Raw genomic sequence first — 19,604 nt, 5'->3', positions numbered from 1 at the left:
GATTTTATGGGAAATGAACGTCATAATTTTTCTTAAAGAGAAATCAAATAGTATATTTTTAAGAACTTTCTAGTGGAAGTTTTGCGATCGCCAGGTACACATTTTTCCCCTTGTGTGTCAGAAATCAATGAACACAGACGAAAGTACCGTGATAATGACTAGCAGCTGTCAGGTTACTGGATTCATCAGATCAACCCCTCATACCTTCCAGAAGCTGAGCATGCCATTAAAGAGCACTGGAAGAACTGCACAGGACATTATAGACAGCATCCTTTAGCTACACTGCTGAGAAGAAACCTTTTTTTTAGTAAGATGCCTGCAGAACTACTGGACTGAATGGAAGAAGTGAACACATCTCTACTCTCACCCTCAGGATAAAAAAACCTGAGAGGCTGATCGCCGGCCGCCCACCCTTGATAATGCTTAAAAGCTGTGGTAACGAATCACGCCCCAGCGAGTCTAGATATTCACTGTGTCTAGACTCACTTCTTCAAATCATTCACACACATCTACGAAAGCACTGCGGACATAAACACTGCGAGTATGGCAGGCTCCTCCACCAGGCGGACAGGGAACCAACAGGTTAATCCAAGTCCTGAAGAGAGAGGCCAATGGGCAAACAAGATTGAATTTCTGCTAACTGTGGCCGGAGCTATCATTGGGCTCGGGAATGTTTGGAGGTTCCCATATCTTTGTTATAAAAATGGAGGAGGTGAGTAGTTTTGGACTAGTTGTTGACAGATTTGATTATGGTTTTTAATTTATGTGTGATTAAGGGACTAAAACTTAATCTGGAACTTTTTATGTGTTATAGTCTTATCATTCACTTCATGTCTGTGATGTTTACTGAGAAGCATTTATAAGCCATCTGTCGATTTACATAAATTGCTGTGCTTGTTTATTATGTCATACAGCCAGTTAACATATTCACTACCAGGTACACCTTTATATGTGATCTGCATTTGTATTCCATTAGGTAGTTAACATTAATCCTAAAAAAAACATTTTATAAAAATTCAAAAATGTAAATTTTTCCCTAAACAATATTAAAATGTTGATTTTTATCATTTATTTTACATTCTATTTTTATCCTAATGTGCCCGACATTAAAAAGTGTACAAAATGAATGTGACATGAGGTCACAATAACCTTGGTGATATTTATTAAAACATTTAACCTTCTAGTACTGATAATGTATGTGGAAAAGTCATATCTTCAGTTGAATTGGGAGATTCCACAACTTGAAAAAAGTATGTATGGTGCCAACTGACTGTTATACTGGACATCGCTGACCTTCTAACGGTATACAAATGATGTCAAATAAATAAATACCATCTCTTAAATCCTCAGGGGCTTTTTTCATTCCATATGTCTTGTACCTTCTTACTTGTGGTATCCCACTTTTTGTGCTTGAGACATCTTTGGGTCAGTACACGAATCAGGGAGGCATCACATGTTGGAGAAAGATCTGTCCTCTTTTTGAAGGTGGGTTCCTCACTTCTTGGTTAGTATGCATTGTGTGATACTTATTACAATGTGGTGAAATTACATGTTTGTCATGTTTTTGTATTTTTTTTTTAAATAGATACATGTCTGAAGCATACAGTTAAAATTTAGATTTTCTTTTTTTAAATACTTGTTGCTTGTAATTACAGACTTGATTCTGCTTATTACAATGCATTTGCTAACAGTTTCTGTGGCCTTGAAGTTAATGTGCTAGAAGTCTATATTTAAAATAAAGGATAGTGAACTGCAATAATGGAGTCTGCTTGAATTATTTTTATTAGACTAATGGGATATGCAGTGACAATTACAGTTCATATTAAAACAAACCATGTATTAAAACTTTTTCAACAACTACATTTAGTGGCAGTTATCTCCCTTAAGATAACTAATTTAGTGGCCCATAACACCAATCTCTTATTACTTACTAAAATAAACCTATAAAGAAATATAATAATAAAATATTTAAGTTAGTTATAGTAAACAGTGTACTCTGTCTCTAACATGTACATTTTCATATTTTATTGCATACTGTGTGTTACATTATTTAAATTTATTGTCAAGTATTTGTTTAAACAGTCAGTACTAACACAACTCTCTTTTTCAGGAATGGGTTATGCAAGTCAAATGATAATTGTCTATGGCTCAATCACCTACATCATCATCATAGCCTGGGCCTTTCTGTACCTTTTCTCAGCCTTCAGTGTGGAACTGCCCTGGGCCAGCTGCAGCAATCTGTGGAACACAGGTACATTTGGTTAAAGATCAGATGTATGTATATATATACATGGAGGCCTTGTATCACATTTACTTGTAAGTAAATATGGAGTTTTTAAGGCTATTTTTTGTCTCTTCTTTCACCAAACATTGATGCTTATGCCAGGGTTGGGAGTGGGATATCTACTGAATATTATTTAGTTACTATATATGAACCAGATGTTTTGTGAAATTATTGCATCAGGTAAGGTCTTGGTATATGAGTTCCTGATGTTTATACTTTTTTTTTTTTACCATATTTGTATGTCTTTGATTTTAGATACTTGTACTGTGCTTGGTGGGAAGAATTCTAGTTCAAAGTGGATGACTCCTCTTAATGCCTCTTCCTCTGTGATGGAGTTCTGGCAGTGAGTTAAATGAAAATTCAACGAACATACACTAAGATCAGTAATAATAATAAATATAGCAATAATATTAAAATAACAATCAATATTAAAGTTTGACATTGTAGAAATTTTATTGTACCATGGTACCATGTAAATACAATGCTGTATGAATATGGTAATGTTTTGCTTGTGTCTGTCTCACATAGCAGTTGATTTACGTAAGTCTGCCAACTAACGGTTTTGTCATATTGCTTAAACGCTTTGTGTGTGTTCAGTCACAGAGTTTTGCGACTGTCCAGTGGAATAGAGCATTTGGGCACAGTAAGGTGGGACTTGGCTCTTATTCTGTTACTTGTCTGGATCCTGGTCTACTTCTGCATCTGGAAAGGCGTGAAATCTACTGGGAAGGTTACAGTCTTAACAGACATACATATTAGCTGTCATTAAAAAACTAAGGGCGTAATGACAAAATGTTACTGCAAATGACTTGTATAAGAAAATAATTGTAAATCTTTTTATTACCGGTTTTAGAACTGAGATAAATTTCCAGCATGCAGTACCCAGACTGTCTATCTTATTGTCAATTAAAGATCTAATTAAAATTATTATTATTATATTTACAGGCAGTCTATTTCACAGCAACATTCCCTTATGTTATGCTCCTGATACTGCTTGTACGAGGGGTCACTCTACCTGGTGCCATAAACGGCATCTACTATTATATATACCCAGACCTGACACGGCTAGCTGACCCACAGGTAAAGGCATTAGAGAGCCTAGAGTGAGTTACAGAAACACTGGACTGGAGAATTTAATCGACCATAAGTATACATATTCTGTATCCTGTTACTCTTTCTGAATTGTATTACTTGTTAATTTCTTTGAAAAGGTATGGATGGACGCTGGTACTCAAATCTTTTACTCTTACGCCATATGTCTTGGATACCTCAGCTCTCTTGGAAGCTACAATCAATATAACAATGACTGTTATAGGTGAGTGTGCATTGTATGAAGGACAACAATTTATTAAAACTGATAGATTCACTTAATGTGTATCTCACTTATTCATGTTTAAATTAGAGCTTTATTTCAGTGAAAGAATCAGAAATTGGTCCTGCTCACTCTTTCTACAGGGACTCTTTCTACCTCTGCTTTCTGAACAGTGGAACCAGTTTTTTAGGTGGATTTGCTATTTTCTCTGTTCTGGGTCACATGGCACTGGAGCAAGGGGTGGACATATCTCTTGTAGCCGAGTCTGGTAAGAGAAAACATATTTTATTGTTCTACCAAATGAACTATCAAATTGAAATTTAAATGGAATAACATTGTTTGTTTTAATACGTAATTGTCATTGCATATCCCAATGGTCTTTAATAATACAATTATTTAAAGCAGACTCCATTATTGCAGTTCACTACCCATTATTTATTTGATCACTAAGTAAGAGTGGGGTAATGCACGGATACTGTAAGGTACTTTAGGTGGTGTTGGTCATTGTACCCCCTTCCCTTGGCTGCCGTTAGGTCCAGGACTTGTGTTTATAGTGTACCCTCAGGCGGTGACATTGTTGCCGTGGTCTCAGTTCTGGGCTGTGTGTTTCTTTATCATGATCATCCTTTTGGGCTTGGACAGTCAGGTTAGACCCCCTTCTCTTTCTTAGCCTAACTTCTGTTGCTTTGCTCTTCTCCCTCTTCCTGCCTCCCCATCCAATGTCCTTTTTTGTGTCACTCAGTTTGTTGGACTGGAGAGCATAATGACGTCAGTGACAGATATCTTTCCCACGGTGTTGAGACGTGGCTTCAGAAGAGAGATGCTACTTTTAGGAATTTGCCTTGTCTGTTACTTGATGGGCTTCTTCATGATCACAGAGGTGAGCCCAAGACAATTCAGCTAATAAATTATAAAGTAACTAATGAATAATTTATATTTTGTTACTGGAAGTCATTCGCGGTCCTACAGAAGTTTGCGATCAACCTCAGAATCAGCTCAGATTTTTAATTCACTTATATTACACTGATATCAAACATAAGGCTTGTACAATCCATGGCTGTGCATTCTGTTCATTAGAATATCGTTGCTAGTGTTCTACTTTTTATTTCACAGGGTGGTCTGTACATCATTCAGTTGTTTGATCATTACGTTTGCAGTGGAGCCACTCTCCTGTTCCTGGCTACATGTCAGTCTGTGGCCATTGGATGGGTATATGGTTGGTAGCTTACATTCAAATACTCCTTAAATTGCTCTAACTACTATTTAATTGGACTTAATGTGCTTATTTTCACCAAGGTGCTGACCGATTCTATGAGAACATAGAAGACATGATTGGCTACAAACCCTGGCCCATGATGAAGTACTGCTGGCTCTATGTCACCCCCTCTGTCTGTGTGGTAAGTTTGTTTCTGTCACATTTTAAAATCAGAACAGTTTAGTGATACATTATTTGATGTGCAATAATTTATATAAAAATGTTTAAAAAAATAATTTGTTAATTATTTCCTATAGGGCACCTTTATCTTCTCTCTGGTCAAGTACAGTCCCTTGAAGTTTAATAACTCATATGTGTATCCATGGTGGGCATATGCTATTGGCTGGTTCCTCGCAGTATCCTCTCTCTCCCTCATCCCCATTATCATGATTTACAAACTCTATAAGCAGAAAGGGACCTTCTGGGAGGTAGGTGTTGTCAAGAAAAATAAAAAGAAATGCCTTTATTTTTTATTTTTTATTTTTTTTTATGTTCATTTCAGCACTTTATACATGTCTGGAAATATTTCTGAAACCTTTAACAGAACCAGCTGGCTACTGCTTCACAACAGGAATGAATTCCTTTCATTTCCTTTGAATTCAAATGCAATAAGGTTAAGTGAAAAATGTTTTTGTATGTGTTGCCCTCAGCGTCTCCAGTTGGCTTGCACTCCAGCAGAGGATCTACCTCAGTCTCAGAGTCTCTCAGCACATCATTATACTCTGTCATCCTGTAAAGACAGAGAAAAGAGCCCAGACCGCCATTAATATTTAAATGCCATTACCTCAATTGTTCCTAAATATTAAATAGCAGGTCAGTCAATTAGTCCTACTGGGTAAATTCATTAAGTTTTCCAGCTTGTAGAAAAAATTTTTTAGGTGGCCTAGTGAAAGTTAAATTTATATATTACAGAGGCAAAACATTACTGTAAGGTGTCAGCTTACATGACTGCAGATATCCTTCCTTCTGCATAAAATAAGCTAATATGGACTGTAATCTATTAGTGCTGTTTCTTAGCCCAAGTTATGACAAAATACTTTTAAGAAGTAATGATTATGCAGATACTTTACAGATGCAGATACTTTTACTATACAAACATATACTGTACAAGATGAACAAAGCAGTCATGCGTTTTGACAGTTGGGTGTTCTCTGAGGACAGCTTATTAGAGATTTTCTTTATGGTTTTCTCATGCAAGTTAACCTGCTATAAAATCAATAAAGCAGTCAGGCATTGTTTTTAAAGTAGATCGGCCATGATGAACAAAGCAGTCATGCGTTTGGACAGTTGGCTGTTCTCTGAGGACAGCTTATTTGAGATTTTCTTTATGATTTTCTCATGCAAGATAACCTGTTATAAGATAAATTGAGCTGTCAGGCATTGTTTTTATGTGATCCCTGGTCAGAGCTTTATTGATATTTCTTTCAGTGATATTCAGTGTTTCACATACCTTGAGGGCATTATGTAAAATTTGCTTAATCAGCACCAAGGTTTTGGAAAGTACAAGTCACGGACAGGAATGATGTATTTTTCTACTTGTATGTTTTGTAGTATGTAGTCTTTAGTCATTTTTTTAAAACGCATATTCTAGTTTTTTTTTAGATTTATCATACATATAAAACAGATTTTTTATAGATTATGTATTAACAGAATGTATAGCAGAATCTTTTTAACATCCGTCAGATTAGTCTACAAATCAAACATATCTTTATTTGTATAGAAGAGAGTTTCATGAATTTTAGAGAGACAATGAACAGACTGAAGAGAGAAATGGTTTTTGTTTCCGTCTGTAAATTTTCCAATCTCCCAGATGATAAAATTCGAAACTCTATTCTATTCCTTCTTGATAGGATCTGCTTAATAACTTCATAGACAAGCACCCATTTTTAGGCTCCAACAATAATAGGATTTTCTAGGTCATAACCTCTATGACTTTGTTTACTTATTTCCATAGTCATAGATTAAACTTAATCCAGGATAGCTGCACTCTGAAATGTGGGTTTCCATAAAAATCCTTTGAAGCCTTGGATCATGAAACATCTGTTTAGAAAACCAGGATTATGGTGATAATGGTTCAAACTGATGTTGCTCTGCCAAAAAAAAATCACTGCTAGGCCACATTGTGTGCTATTTGTTTAACCCTTTTTAAAGTTCTTTGCCTTACATATATTCAATATAATTGCAAGTATTGAATATTTAATAATTAGCCTCACTGGCAGGAGTTAGAAAAGACACAATGATTTAGAAAATTGTATGATCAAGTTTTCTCTAATTCTGTTCCAAAGAAATCATTTCAAATCTATATGCAACTAATGCAGAGTGACTGTGTTGAAATCATGATTGTCATCTCCAATTACATTCAAGCTTGATGCCAAATAATTCATAACCTTTCTGTGTGTCCTTTGGTGTAATGTAAAGGAATGTACACATTAAAAAGACATATTTCTTTAATGAACCAAAACTTGTACTGATAAGACGCCACCATGTGGCCATGGGTTTGTACAGGAGAATCAAGAGAGCACAGAGTATATTTTATGAAAACTCTGAAAGTTTAATGTAATAAAAGGACTGTACAAAAATAAGGCATAAAGGTTATGCAAGCATACGTCTTAGTTAGGTAGATTCACTCTGAGAATTTTAATGTCATCCATAGGGCGGTCCTGACTGTTTGTTTCAACCATGCCAATACGATTAAGAATTCCAATGCCCTGGCAGACCCGTCCAAATATAGTGTGTTTCCCATCCAGCCACTGTGTGGGAGCCAGCGAGAGGAAATACTGGCTTCCATTTGTATCTGGCCCTGCATTGGCCATTGCGAGAATTCCAGCACCTACAAAATACATAAATAAATCAAGCACTTGCTGATTTGTAATATAAAAACTTAAGGTGTAACCTAGTTATTATGCTGGACTTTTTTGGGAACTGACAAAATACTTCCCTAGCAATTTACTCTACTTATCTATTGAAAATAGCAGTGCTATTTACAATATTATTAAATCTACTCATGCATTATATTACTCACCTGTAAATTTTAACTCTGGATGCAATTCGTCTTCAAACTGCTTGCCATATATAGATGCACCACCACGACCTGCAAATATAAAATACATTTTTATATAAATAAATTGTGCAAACTAAACAAACCATTACAGTAAATTAAAATTAAAGTCTACTGCACTGAAGACAAACATAGATGGTATCAGTTGATAAAACATATTCACCACCTTTATTTCATCCTTCATGTATGTAGAATTTGATTCCTTTAACATCAAACAGCTGCTTAAATCAGCGTGCTGTGTTTCATCTTGAATGAAATATCTAAAAGGAGTGTTGAATGAGTATGGTTTTCATCCTCACCTGTCCCTGTTGGATCGCCTCCTTGAACCATGAAGTCTTTGATGATGCGGTGGAACTTGGTGTTGTTGTAATATCCTCTTCTGCCCAACTCTGCAAAATTCTTGCATGTTTTTGGCGCATGATTCCAGTACAGTTCTAACACGATAGTTCCCATCCTGGAAAGACAGTGTAAAGTGATGGTTGGTCGTAATATGCATGCTGGTAAAGGTTAATGTCTACTAATCTCAGATTTGTGTGCGAAACAGTTTGTTTTCCCTCAAGTAGCTGCATTTTGTTTAAGGAACCACTGTAAGTTACAACAGATTGAAACAGATGGCTCATAAAAGACAAGTAAAGATTACTTTAAATTATTACCATTCTGGAAAGAAAAATGCGTAATGCGTTAAAGAAACATTAAGGACTCTTTCATTGACTCAATTACTAGTAAAAGTAAATTAAATATTGGTATACGTTTAGAAATATTTTGTTTGTGAATGTTTTAGCCTATTTGCCATGCCATCTTGCTTCTGTATATGAGCATGCAACATCTTTCAGAAACTTAAAAGTTCAAATAAACTTTAAAATAACAATCGTTTCTTATATATATATATATATATATATATACGATTAATTTAACTAAAAATGGGACGACGTAATAACGTTCCAATGTAAAATAATCAGTGCACGTGTGACTTATTAAACAGCTCAAAAGAACCGAATGAGTCGTGAATCACAATCTAAGTTAACCAGTACAACTGAATGACGTGATTAGATCTTTAACTTTTTTAATACAAACATGCGGGAAAGCTTTGTATTTTCTACATCTATAAATAATGAAACAATTACAGCAATGAACTAGGCTTGTTATTTGTATTATCAAAATGTGGCTCATTCAGTCACAAATCTATTTACTAATGTCTATATTGCGACTTACGTCCAGCGATACTGTGGGGGGTTGCCAAGAATCCGGCGGAATTCCAGACATGTCTTTTGCTCAGCAAATAGGTTTCTGATAGAAAGTATTTTTAATTTTTAAATGAGGTCGTAAAGCGTGATAAGGAAGTAATAATTCGGTTTATTCGTTTTTGTAAACAGTCAAGGCCACATGTTGTAAGTGCTGCCTCCTAGAGGACTGGATGATCATGCTGTCTGAGTTTATACATTAGATCTCGCAATATAAAAGCAGTCCCTAGCCTGTGTGGCTTTCTATTGCTCTGCAAGTTTTTGTGGAAAGTAAACGCTGTCTGATAGATATTGTCTGATCACTATATACATATATATAGTGTATATATAAATGGTTTAAATCTGGTTGATACTATTTTTTTTATCTGGCATACAGATTGAATTATATAATTTCAAGTAGGTCTAAAAATCCTTATCCAGCAACCAAATAAATAGTTAATGGACCTTATTGGTCAAAGTGTCAATCCGGTTTCATCTACAAATTAACACACAAAGTCACTTACATATTTGATCGGAATTCAGTTTTATTGTGTTTATTGACCAAAATACAGAATACATTTACATGTAGTGTGCATTTAAACAAAATAAGTTAAACAATATGGCAAGGAAAGGTCAGAACCATATTTTTTAATACATGTTATAAGAAAATTAGATATATCAGGTACAGCATTCCTATTACTTTTTTTTTTTAGATAGGCTAACAACTCTGATCACTGTTTAAAAAGTAAATAAATAAATGGAAAAAAACACTGTTCCATTGTGGCAGTGTAGGTATGGAGGGAAAAGGAAAAATGGTGATCAAATTCCTTGTGATTGATGGCATTACCAGGCAGTATTAGACAGAGTATCAAAATCTAAACTTGCCTGGTAAGACACAAATCAGTGGATTTTACTGCAGCGGAGAAGCAGAGGAAAGGGGTCTGATGTCATGTGACTGCAGAAGAGATAAAAGCAGAGTGACATAATTAAAGTGGTTATTTTTTCAGGAGAAAGATCTTGAAGGAAACGGTTTAAAGGGTCTGTTAGTAAAGGAGAAAGTGCTAGCAGAGGTTCAAAGAGTCACTGTCAGAACCAAGCATCAACATCTAAATGGACTTGAGACAACTTGTCAGTTTAGGTTTTATATGGACAAAAACAGCTGCAATATTCTTCCAAATATCTTCTTCTGTGATCGTTTATGTCATACAGGTTTGGAACGACATGAAGACAAATAAAAGATGACATAATTTTAATTCAGAAGTAAACATACCCCTGAAATTACTAAATGAATAGAAAATGCATAATTTCCTTCTTCCCATACAACCAAAAGTTTTACTGAGTCATGCCTGCAGATTTATTTTTGTCATGCAAGTTGTCCCATCAGTCTGTATTATTTATATCTCTCCCGTTGTATTTACTCGTTTAATTCACATAAAAGATTTTGTCTTTTCTTATTTACATTCCATTGTAAAATACAAAATGACCTGAAAAATATGTAAAATGGGTTTAAAATCAGTAAATCTCTCTCTCACACACACACACACACAAAGAAAATCAACCTTAATGATTTTTCAAATGTTCCTGACTGGCATTTCTTCCTCTTCGACGTGGTGAACAGGAAAGGTGAACTGGTGCGCTTCAATTGGTGCTTGTCACACAGATCTCAGGTGTCATGCACACAATAAAATGCAAGAAAAGGAGGATGAACTGATCGTTGAGTGGCACATAACACATTAGAGGGTGTGTGAGTAAGATGGAATTACTTTTGTGACATTCATGAAGGCCTTTGGATGTAACAGGGTGGGGTTCAGAACTTTACTGATAGCTTCTTTTAATTATATTTCCTTTCATTATAATCAAGCAGTCTCATCCAGTCTTCCTGTTTTAAATCATTAACTTGATTTATTAAAGAGCATTTAAACATTCTGAAGTCAAAATATTCTACATTCCAAACTTGATCACATTTAATTTTTTTAAAAGCATTTTATGTTCCTTTTCTGTTAAAGTCGTAGTCACTGAGCCCCCAGAGTGCATCGTTACCAAACAGTGTTAGAACATCAGTGAACAGCCAAGCACTGCTGGGTAAGATGTACCTTAGAGACAATGAACAAACTTCTTCTGCATGAAAGTATTCAAATGATCCAGGCAAAGTATGCACATAAAACCAAAACATATTTTACTTTGTGTATTTGTATGTGCTTGTATTTGCATAGTCTGCATGTCCACACCCAGATGCAAAGCATTTTTAACGATGCTCGTGGAGGACCATCTGCATCATTACCAGGCAGTATTAGAGAAGATATAACATCCAAAACTGCCTTGTAAGATGGAGATGGTCATCCAGTGTTTGCCACATTGTTTTTTTTTTCTCCATCTAATTGTTTTCAGTTCAGCATAAAACATGAAGGGAGCCAATGGCTCAGTGCTTTTCTCTGTCAATGTAATCTGTAAAACGATAAAAGTTATATATAAAAGTTACTGTAATTTAGTAAGACATTGTAAGGTGTTTGTTAATGAATATCTTTTTTCCTGACTGGCCCGTCTTCATTTATAGCTTTAAATATTTCCATTAAAATGCCGCTCATCTTGCAACAGACCCCAAAGGCTTTTGATGCAGGCATATTACATACATGACCACTTCCAGTTTCACGATGCATTAATGCATTTTCTTCACAACTATTATTAGAAACAACGCAAACATCGTAACACCAGAAGTTTATTTCTTAGGTGTACGCCCTGGTATGCCTCCTTGGAAACCATGACCTTTGAGACGTCTCCATGACCTGGGAGAGTTTGACTAATTGGTCACACCTTAATCAAAACAAAATTGCGTCTACAGCTTCCAAATCCCATTACAGCCACACAACATAAATGGTAAGGAAAGCGCTTAGTCATGCTAATCAAAATGGCTGATCTTTGTCACCTATACCGGAGTGTGCACCTGACTGACCCCTCACCTGTACAATAGATTAGATAAGATTCGATTAGATAACTCACTTACTTCTGAAACCAAGCTAAGAGAGTTTTTACATTTTGGCTCTATTGCTGTTTAATTATTATTGTTGTAAGAATTGTGTGTATGAGATTGTATCAGAGCGTGGGTCCATGCGTCAATCAATTCTAAAGGTCTTTCAACAATTTCTAATTCATGTTTAATTTGTTCAATACAACTCTATATTATAACATAAAAAAATGTTAGTTTCATTATTTAACATAATTTCTTTCTTTTAATGCTTTACATATTCTACTTCATACCCCTTTGTTTTAAACTGATCAAACAGGTTTGACACATTACGGAAGTGAAAGTTAACATGCTGTGCACTCATAGTCTTTTATGTTTCACAGATCTTAATGATTCATATTTCATCCTGAAATTCATACTCGATTTTTACATTAAAGAGCATAGGGAAGATTTTGTTTATCTAAAATATAATTTATATTGGTTTCCACCTCATTGTGTTTTTTAATAGTTTGCTATTAGCATTTACTATTAGTAAAATATACTAATGTATATATTAACTGAAATACCTGAAAATACAAAATACATTTTTTTTATAATTAATGAAAAATTAAGTCAAATTGTTGAATGTATTAATAAAAAAAAAAGTTACCCTATGAATTCCTGTTGCCGTCATTCGGTATGGAGTCATGGACAAGAGATGCCATTGTGTCGCAGCGTCGCTTTAGCTGAGGAAGAGCACTTCCTGGTCCTTCTACTTGATAAAGGTATGATTGCTCCTTCCACGTTATACCAGACCTCTCGAACCGGTCTGAAGGTACCTGATGAAGATTCATTGACTATAGAAATGGAGTCTGAAGCACGAGAAGAAACACAATCTCCAAAAGCTCCTGAAGCGAAGAAACTGTTCCTACAAAACATCTAGGTTTTCAGGTACACCTTGGAGCCCTGCCCAGGTGTCATTTTTATGCTGGGGCCAATCCCTAGCCTTCTTCTAAGAGCAGGTGTGTCTTGTGTTCTGTGATTGGTTAGTTTAGTGTGGAAGTGCCTCAGGGTTTCTGAGTACACAAATGAGACAAGCTTTTAACCTTCAAAAAGGCCACGCCCCATCCTCAGTTTCTCTTGTTCTGGGACAGACTTTAGGGCAACAGACTAGAATAAGTCCTTTTCTCCTTTTTATTCAGTGTTACTCTCCTTTCCAGTGCTCATCATTAGATTAGAGTTGTAAAAAAAGACGTTCAGCAATCAGTAAATGTGTCCTCTGTGTGCCCCTATGATCATTTACATTGTTTACACTGATAATAAACTCCACTGGGGCATTGAATAGGCAATATGAAAACTGCAGAAATGAAACCCAGCTAATAGTTATGCCTTTTACACTATTTTTACATGATTTACTTATTTGCCTGTTAAAAGCAATACAAAATAAATAATATCTAATTACATGCTAAATAAATTGTAAACATTTTTTTTTTACAAAGATTATGCAAGATTATCAGTGTCAAAAATATTTAACATCATTAAAAAGACTTTGAGTGTGAGTATTGTCCTTTTTTTATAGATTTAGACAATTTGATTGTTATATTCAGACTTATCAGCAGTGAGAACTTGTGTTCCTTTTTAGAACTTAAAGATGAAGAGAAAGTAAGAAGTCTGCCCATCTGTAACATTTGAACTTAAATATGCAATATATGTGGGAAAAGGCAGTTTGTCAAAAGACTGTTGACTATAAAAATAAGGATCCACTCCCTATGCTGTCATAAAAGCACTATTAAATTGTGCTGTTAGCATTTAGAGCTATATTTAAGGTTTCACTGGGACAACGAAGTACTTGTGCTAAAGGTCTGTTCAGGACAGGCCTACTAAACAGGTTTCAGGGATCAGTAACATCACTTGCATATTAGGCAGCTTCAAAAAGAGCAGGTAAAGAATGTCAGTACAGTATTACGGTATACAATAGATTTATGCACAGTACACTTTTCTGGCCATGAATCTGCAGATCCTATGTTTTTAGTGTATATATATATATATATATATATATATATATATATATATGTGTGTGTGTGTGTGTGTGTGTGTGTGTGTGTGTGTGTGTGTGTGTGTGTTTGCTGCACATATAATCATACTTCTTTAAACAACAACAAAAAATACTGTATATATGGGGCTCTGTAGTTTTACAGCCTATTATTGATTCACAATTTAGAACATGCATCTAAACAAAGAATCTGCGAAATCCAACTCTAGCAGGAGTTTATGCTGGGACACGAGGACTGCATTGTAACCCAGGCAACAGGTCAATGCCTCACCATATCCACAAACCTGTGTGGATTGCTAATGAGGTCCCTGAGGTCTTATTTGTGAGGCGAGAGGATGGAGGAACACAGGGATCAGCTGGCTGTTAGGAAGGCCTCCTGAGAAACCTGTACCTGAAAGAAGCAACAAAACATCAACCATCAACTGTTTCCACAACACAAACATGCATGAGGGGAAATACGCACCTGTATGTGAAACTGATCTAAACTTACTCGACTGGTTTGAGCATTTTAGGAAGAGTAAGTAAAAGAATAGTTGGACAAAGGAAGTGTATAAGTGTGAGACGAAAGGTGGAAAGAGAGCGGGATAAAAAGAGGGAATGGAAGAGGGAGGGTGGAGGCAATGACCTGAGGGATTATTGGCCCAAGGGAATGAGTTGCCAGGATTCTCTAGCACACAAACACTCTATTGTGCCTCTTGTTGTTGCATCACATTCTCCCCACAGACAAGAATATGGCAGAAGGTTAATGATTTAACAATCTGAGATTTTGAATTTGAATTATTATATACATTTCTTTCAGCAGCAGAATAGCCCAGTAGGACTGTGCATCATCCTCTTGCTATTCTGTCATAAGTACATTGGCCAACTATTTTGCTTCTATTTTGTTTCTACAAAATCATAAGACCAGGCTTCAAGTCTCAGCAACATTCTACATTCTCAAAATTCAAATTATTTACAGTAAATTATCTATATCAAATCATGGCATATAATCAGATTTATTCTGAAAAAATGCATTTCGGTGCATTGCTGGAGAACGCAAATAACATATCGTATTATTTACCCCCACTAGGTGGAAAATATTGCTAGATAATCACCGTTTCCTATTAGACAAAAGTTTCTTCCTCAAGGGACGAAGGGAGTGCATGGCTGCTTAGAAAGCCGAATCCTCCATTGACCTGCATTCAAATTTCAGATAGTTTTTATCTTAATGCAGATATTTTTACTTTTCTATATAATCGATTATATGGCACTAAATCTATTAATTCCAAAGATTTTACCTGTCATACAAATGAAAATAATTCAAAGCAATCGCTACTAAATAAAATTTTATGATATCTTAGTCTCGTAATAATCAACTACTTTGATTGGTTAAGTCTAAGCAGCGTTGCGAAAAGTAACACGTAACACGTGATAACTCCGTCCCCTTCGCTAGCGTTCTGAACAATAATTTACTGCTGACCAGAATCTTATTATCAATTAAATTGTAAATATACTATTAAGAGTTAAAAAAAGAAGAGTTACAATAAAATATATATATCCGACAATTTACCAGCCGCGAAGCTCCGCCCATTTCCGCACTAAATGTTTCAAGCCAACTGCCATTCTCCTTTCATCTCCCCCTATGGGCGAGTTTCTTCTGAGAGCGAGCACAAGGTGAGCCCTTTACCCAGAGCCGCTAACCGTCTATGTTTTTATCATACAGTCTATGGTCTATGTCTAATCTATGAACTTGAGTCAAAGCTTGATTTCTTCATCTTGTCCTTTAATTATACGTTATCTCTGAGGTAAGAAGAATTCCATTATGGACTTACAAATATCCACTTTATTGTGACCATCTTCTATATTATCACATTTGTTTTACATTGTTATCAGGCTTTTTTTTTGTCCCAGGGAATCTCAGTAAGCTAATATTCAGATATTTAGACAGAAAGCATTACGTTCTCATAAAATAAAATAAAATAAAATAAAACTCTGGATGATAGTCCATAAGCACGTGACATTGAAGACCGTGATTTCCATCACGCCCACTCATGTTCACACCATAGACAGTAAAAGAAATGAACACAGCGACCCCATTGGAACTCAATTGAGACAAGTGAAGCCCATTTTTAGCGTTTTTTAGCACTTCCGTTTCTGAGCAGACTCAAACTAAGCTTGATGACGTCAGCAACCTGTCTGACAGATGTAAATCTTCTAGTAGCTGTGCGTGCAAACTGCCATCGTTAATCTTGCAGAGACGGCGAGCTTGAGCGGGGAGTTCTTTGGCGTGAGTGAGCAGGAGTAAGTATTCTGATTAATTATTTTGTATAGTATTTTAAAATGTAACGCCAGTACGCCATATTAAGTTAATTGCCTGCGAGCTTCTCCTCCTGTCTGTACGGTAATGCGACAGAGAGTCGAGTGGTTATGACGCAATCGTTAGCCTATTTTTACAAAAACTGTTTCTACGGGGCCCTAATGTAACATAGAAGGTAATGGAGCCCTTTATACATTGTCGTGTATCTTTAGAAATGAATAATGGACAAACGGAGTCTTTAAACGCCTCAGATGTAAAGTTATTCGCTGTCAAAGTGACGCCAAAATGAATGGGAATCAATGGGAATGCTAACGCAAGTGAAGTTCTGCTACAAGATGGCGGCACGCGGCCAACTTCAACTTCCAGTCGACTTCCTTGCCGCCTGGTTCACACGCTCTAATAGAGCATCACAGTCCCGCCCACAGCCGGTGCCGGAAGTAAAAATTCAATACAATTTCTGCATTGACAGTTGGGGTATAAGCCATAAAAAGGTAACCATACATGGTAGACTTAAAACCAGCTACGGCTGTAGTAAGCGATAGTATATGCTCACATAAACGCCAAAGGTTCATGGGGCACTAACCTTGTTTTGAGGTAAATGCCTTTTATTCGCGATGTCTTGGATAAGTACTTCATACAATCCTGAACAATCCCACAGTGATGCATCTGATTGGTGGAACTCGTGTTACCGTCTGGTTATAGCCCGCGAAGGTCCGTGAAGACTGAAGATCATTAATAAAAAAATAAATTAAAATAAAAACCTGTGTTGCGTTTTTGCAAGGTAGAATTATCAGTGCAATCATGATCTCCTTGGCTGCCATGATGGCTTTTTTCATGGAGGAAAACAAAAGTGTTTAAAGGGGTGAAAACCACTTCAGATCGTGTCATGTAGTTGAGTGTAGCGTGTCCGAGGGTCAGCTTGTGGGTTTTGTAAGGGCCAGCATGAGGGACAAGACCTACAAAGTTTTGGTGAGTTTTGCAGGGAGGTTACGTTAGTTAGCATTATCGTCCACTTTAGCTAGGCTACTGTAGCCTTCATATGGTAGAGTCATATCAAGCATTTTATAATGCCACTGTCAAAAAAATATTTAGCCTAGGCATACCTTTTTGTGCATTTACTGAACATTTGTGTAATGGCAACGACATATGTTGACGACTGAGCGGTGATTGCAGTCAGGTACAAAGCACTGCACCATGTTGCTGACGTTATCGTTAACCGCTTTCACACACGCACACAATATATAAAATACACGATACCTATATAAAACACTGTTTATTTACACGATTAATACAGAAAGAACTGCTATTACTGCACATTCACTATATAAAATAAAATTAACTGGAGGAAAAAAAAAAGTTAACGCGGCCGTTGTCATATTTGAAGTCGCTCAAAAGGCTCGTTCGCGGTTGTGGCTTCAGTCGACTTCAGTGAGGCGCGGTGGTTTATGGGATGAGTAGTTCCTTCGCTCGAAATGAAAATATGTACACAGTCTTGTACCTTTGACTTTTTTTGGATTTTCTCTTAATTTTTTCACTCGAAATGATATGTTATATGCTTAATAGTTCAGCCGTTGCTGGTTATCCTCACATATGCTCTAAAACTCTTTAGATACGGATTTTTCCGAAAGTCAATGGGAGAAATGAACAGGCAGCAAGGAAGTCGACCGGAAGTTGAAGTCGGCCGCGAGCTGCCATCTTGTAGCAGAACTTCACTTGTGTTAGCATTCCCATTGACTCCCATTCATTTTGGCGTCACTTTGACAGCGAATAACTTTACATCTGAGGCGTTTAAAGACTCCGTTTGTCCATTATTTATTTCTAAAGATACACGACAATGTATAAAGGGCTCCATTACCTTCTATGTTACATTATGGCCCCGTAGAAACAGTTTTTGTAAAAATAGGCTAACGATTGCATCATAACCACTCGACTCTCTGTCGCATTACCGTACAGACAGGAGGAGAAGCTTGCAGGCAATTAACTTAATATGGCGTACTGGCGTTACATTTTAAAATACTATACAAAATAATTAATCAGAATACTTACTCCTGCTCACTCACGCCAAAGAACTCCCCGCTCAAGCTCGCTGTCTCTGCAAGATTAACGATGGCAGTTTGCACGCACAGCTACTAGAAGATTTACATCTGTCAGACAGGTTGCTGACGTCATCAAGCTTAGTTTGAGTCTGCGCGTCAGAAACGGAAGTGCTAAAAAACGCTAAAAATGGGCTTCACTTGTCTCAATTGAGTTCCAATGGGGTCGCTGTGTCCATTTCTTTTACTGTCTATGGAAATGAATGGGAAATTTACTTCCGGCACCAAAACTCTCTCGGGCTGTGGGTGGGACTGTGATGCTCTATGGGATTAAATATTTGCAGAACAAACTATACGTGAAAGAAATCCGATTCCAAGAAGGAAATTACTGAATTTGAGATTCACCATTGCCACTCATAATAGTGCAGTTGAACAAATCATATTTTATTATGTGTATGCAAAAGCCTATAGACCAGTTCAGTAAGCTTTTCTGTTGACCGCATAATGACCAGAGAGTGACTGACATCTGCTAATCTAATTAGATAGAGCTTCTCATGATGCCCAAGGGATAGCACAATATTCAATACACTATGTGCATATTTGAAAGCTAATAACCATGTATTTGCTTGAAGGAGATGTGGATTTATTCATGCAGATGTTTCCCTTTAATATTGATTAGGCTTAATAGCAGGAAAGAGGATTTGACAAAGTGATCCTGTGGGCCAGTTGTATTACAGTACTGCAGATGGCGTTCTCAGGTTTCCCTGAAATCTCCTTTAGATGTGTGGTTAGATTTGTGGAGAGAAACATATCAGTAGACACTGACCCTTTAACCTTTTAATCTGATCTTTTTTATTATTATTATTTTTATTTTTTTATTTTTCAAAGGTAACTCTGATTTTTATGTTTCTGATGAATTCAGAATGATATTAGAAATCACATTTCATCTGGTTTTACAGAATTTATTGTTAATTGTTTTGGAAATAAACAAGACTTATTGAGCTTGATTTGTTTACTGAACACCGGGCTGTTACTCTTTCCCAGCTCTGTTTTTTTTTCTATTAGACTGGAAAAGAGGACTTATCAAATGTCCTGATTAGTGTATTCAGCCTTGTGTTAACAGGTACCCTAAAGAACTAATGAGAAAACGTT

At 36.2% G+C, this 19,604-nt stretch overlaps 2 protein-coding genes across 2 annotated transcripts; one reads left to right on the top strand and one right to left on the bottom strand.

Annotated features, from left to right (window-relative positions):
• The first annotated feature begins 309 nt into the window (after positions 1–309).
• Positions 310–7,302, top strand: LOC132151714 (sodium- and chloride-dependent GABA transporter 2-like). Its single transcript, XM_059560029.1, has 14 exons — positions 310–712; positions 1,351–1,485; positions 2,111–2,251; positions 2,540–2,627; positions 2,882–3,014; positions 3,230–3,364; positions 3,496–3,599; positions 3,740–3,864; positions 4,130–4,242; positions 4,339–4,476; positions 4,710–4,812; positions 4,893–4,993; positions 5,109–5,279; positions 5,502–7,302. The coding sequence occupies exons 1-14, from the start codon at positions 544–546 to the stop codon at positions 5,616–5,618; spliced, it is 1,773 nt and encodes a 590-aa protein (XP_059416012.1). The 5' UTR covers positions 310–543; the 3' UTR covers positions 5,619–7,302.
• Positions 7,303–7,381: 79 nt separating this feature from the next.
• On the bottom strand, positions 7,382–9,255 carry LOC132151715 (peptidyl-prolyl cis-trans isomerase-like 1). Its single transcript, XM_059560030.1, has 4 exons — positions 9,128–9,255; positions 8,209–8,374; positions 7,874–7,942; positions 7,382–7,681 (listed from the first exon to the last, which is right to left on the bottom strand). Exons 1-4 carry the CDS (start codon positions 9,170–9,172, stop codon positions 7,461–7,463), a joined length of 501 nt encoding a protein of 166 aa, XP_059416013.1. The 5' UTR covers positions 9,173–9,255; the 3' UTR covers positions 7,382–7,460.
• Between the last annotated feature and the right edge of the window lie 10,349 nt (positions 9,256–19,604).

The sequence above is a fragment of the Carassius carassius genome, chromosome 10, assembly GCF_963082965.1.
Source record: "Carassius carassius chromosome 10, fCarCar2.1, whole genome shotgun sequence".
Lineage (NCBI taxonomy): Eukaryota > Metazoa > Chordata > Actinopteri > Cypriniformes > Cyprinidae > Carassius > Carassius carassius.
This window is presented reverse-complemented; position numbering and strand designations above follow the sequence as displayed.

What these genes read in the sequence shown, in the direction of transcription:
- LOC132151715 (XM_059560030.1), bottom strand. Translation starts at nt 9,172, where the DNA reads ATGTCTGGAATTCCGCCGGATTCTTGGCAACCCCCCACAGTATCG. An exon ending in GGCAACCCCCCACAGTATCG is followed by an intron (nt 8,375 to 9,127) that starts CTGGACGTAAGT and finishes ATCACTTTACAC; the next exon opens with TGTCTTTCCAGGATGGGAAC. An exon ending in AGGCGATCCAACAGGGACAG is followed by an intron (nt 7,943 to 8,208) that starts GTGAGGATGAAA and finishes TTATATTTGCAG; the next exon opens with GTCGTGGTGGTGCATCTATA.
- LOC132151714 (XM_059560029.1), top strand. Translation starts at nt 544, where the DNA reads ATGGCAGGCTCCTCCACCAGGCGGACAGGGAACCAACAGGTTAATCCA. An exon ending in ATCTCTTGTAGCCGAGTCTG is followed by an intron (nt 3,865 to 4,129) that starts GTAAGAGAAAAC and finishes GGCTGCCGTTAG; the next exon opens with GTCCAGGACTTGTGTTTATA. An exon ending in AGAAAGGGACCTTCTGGGAG is followed by an intron (nt 5,280 to 5,501) that starts GTAGGTGTTGTC and finishes TGTTGCCCTCAG; the next exon opens with CGTCTCCAGTTGGCTTGCAC.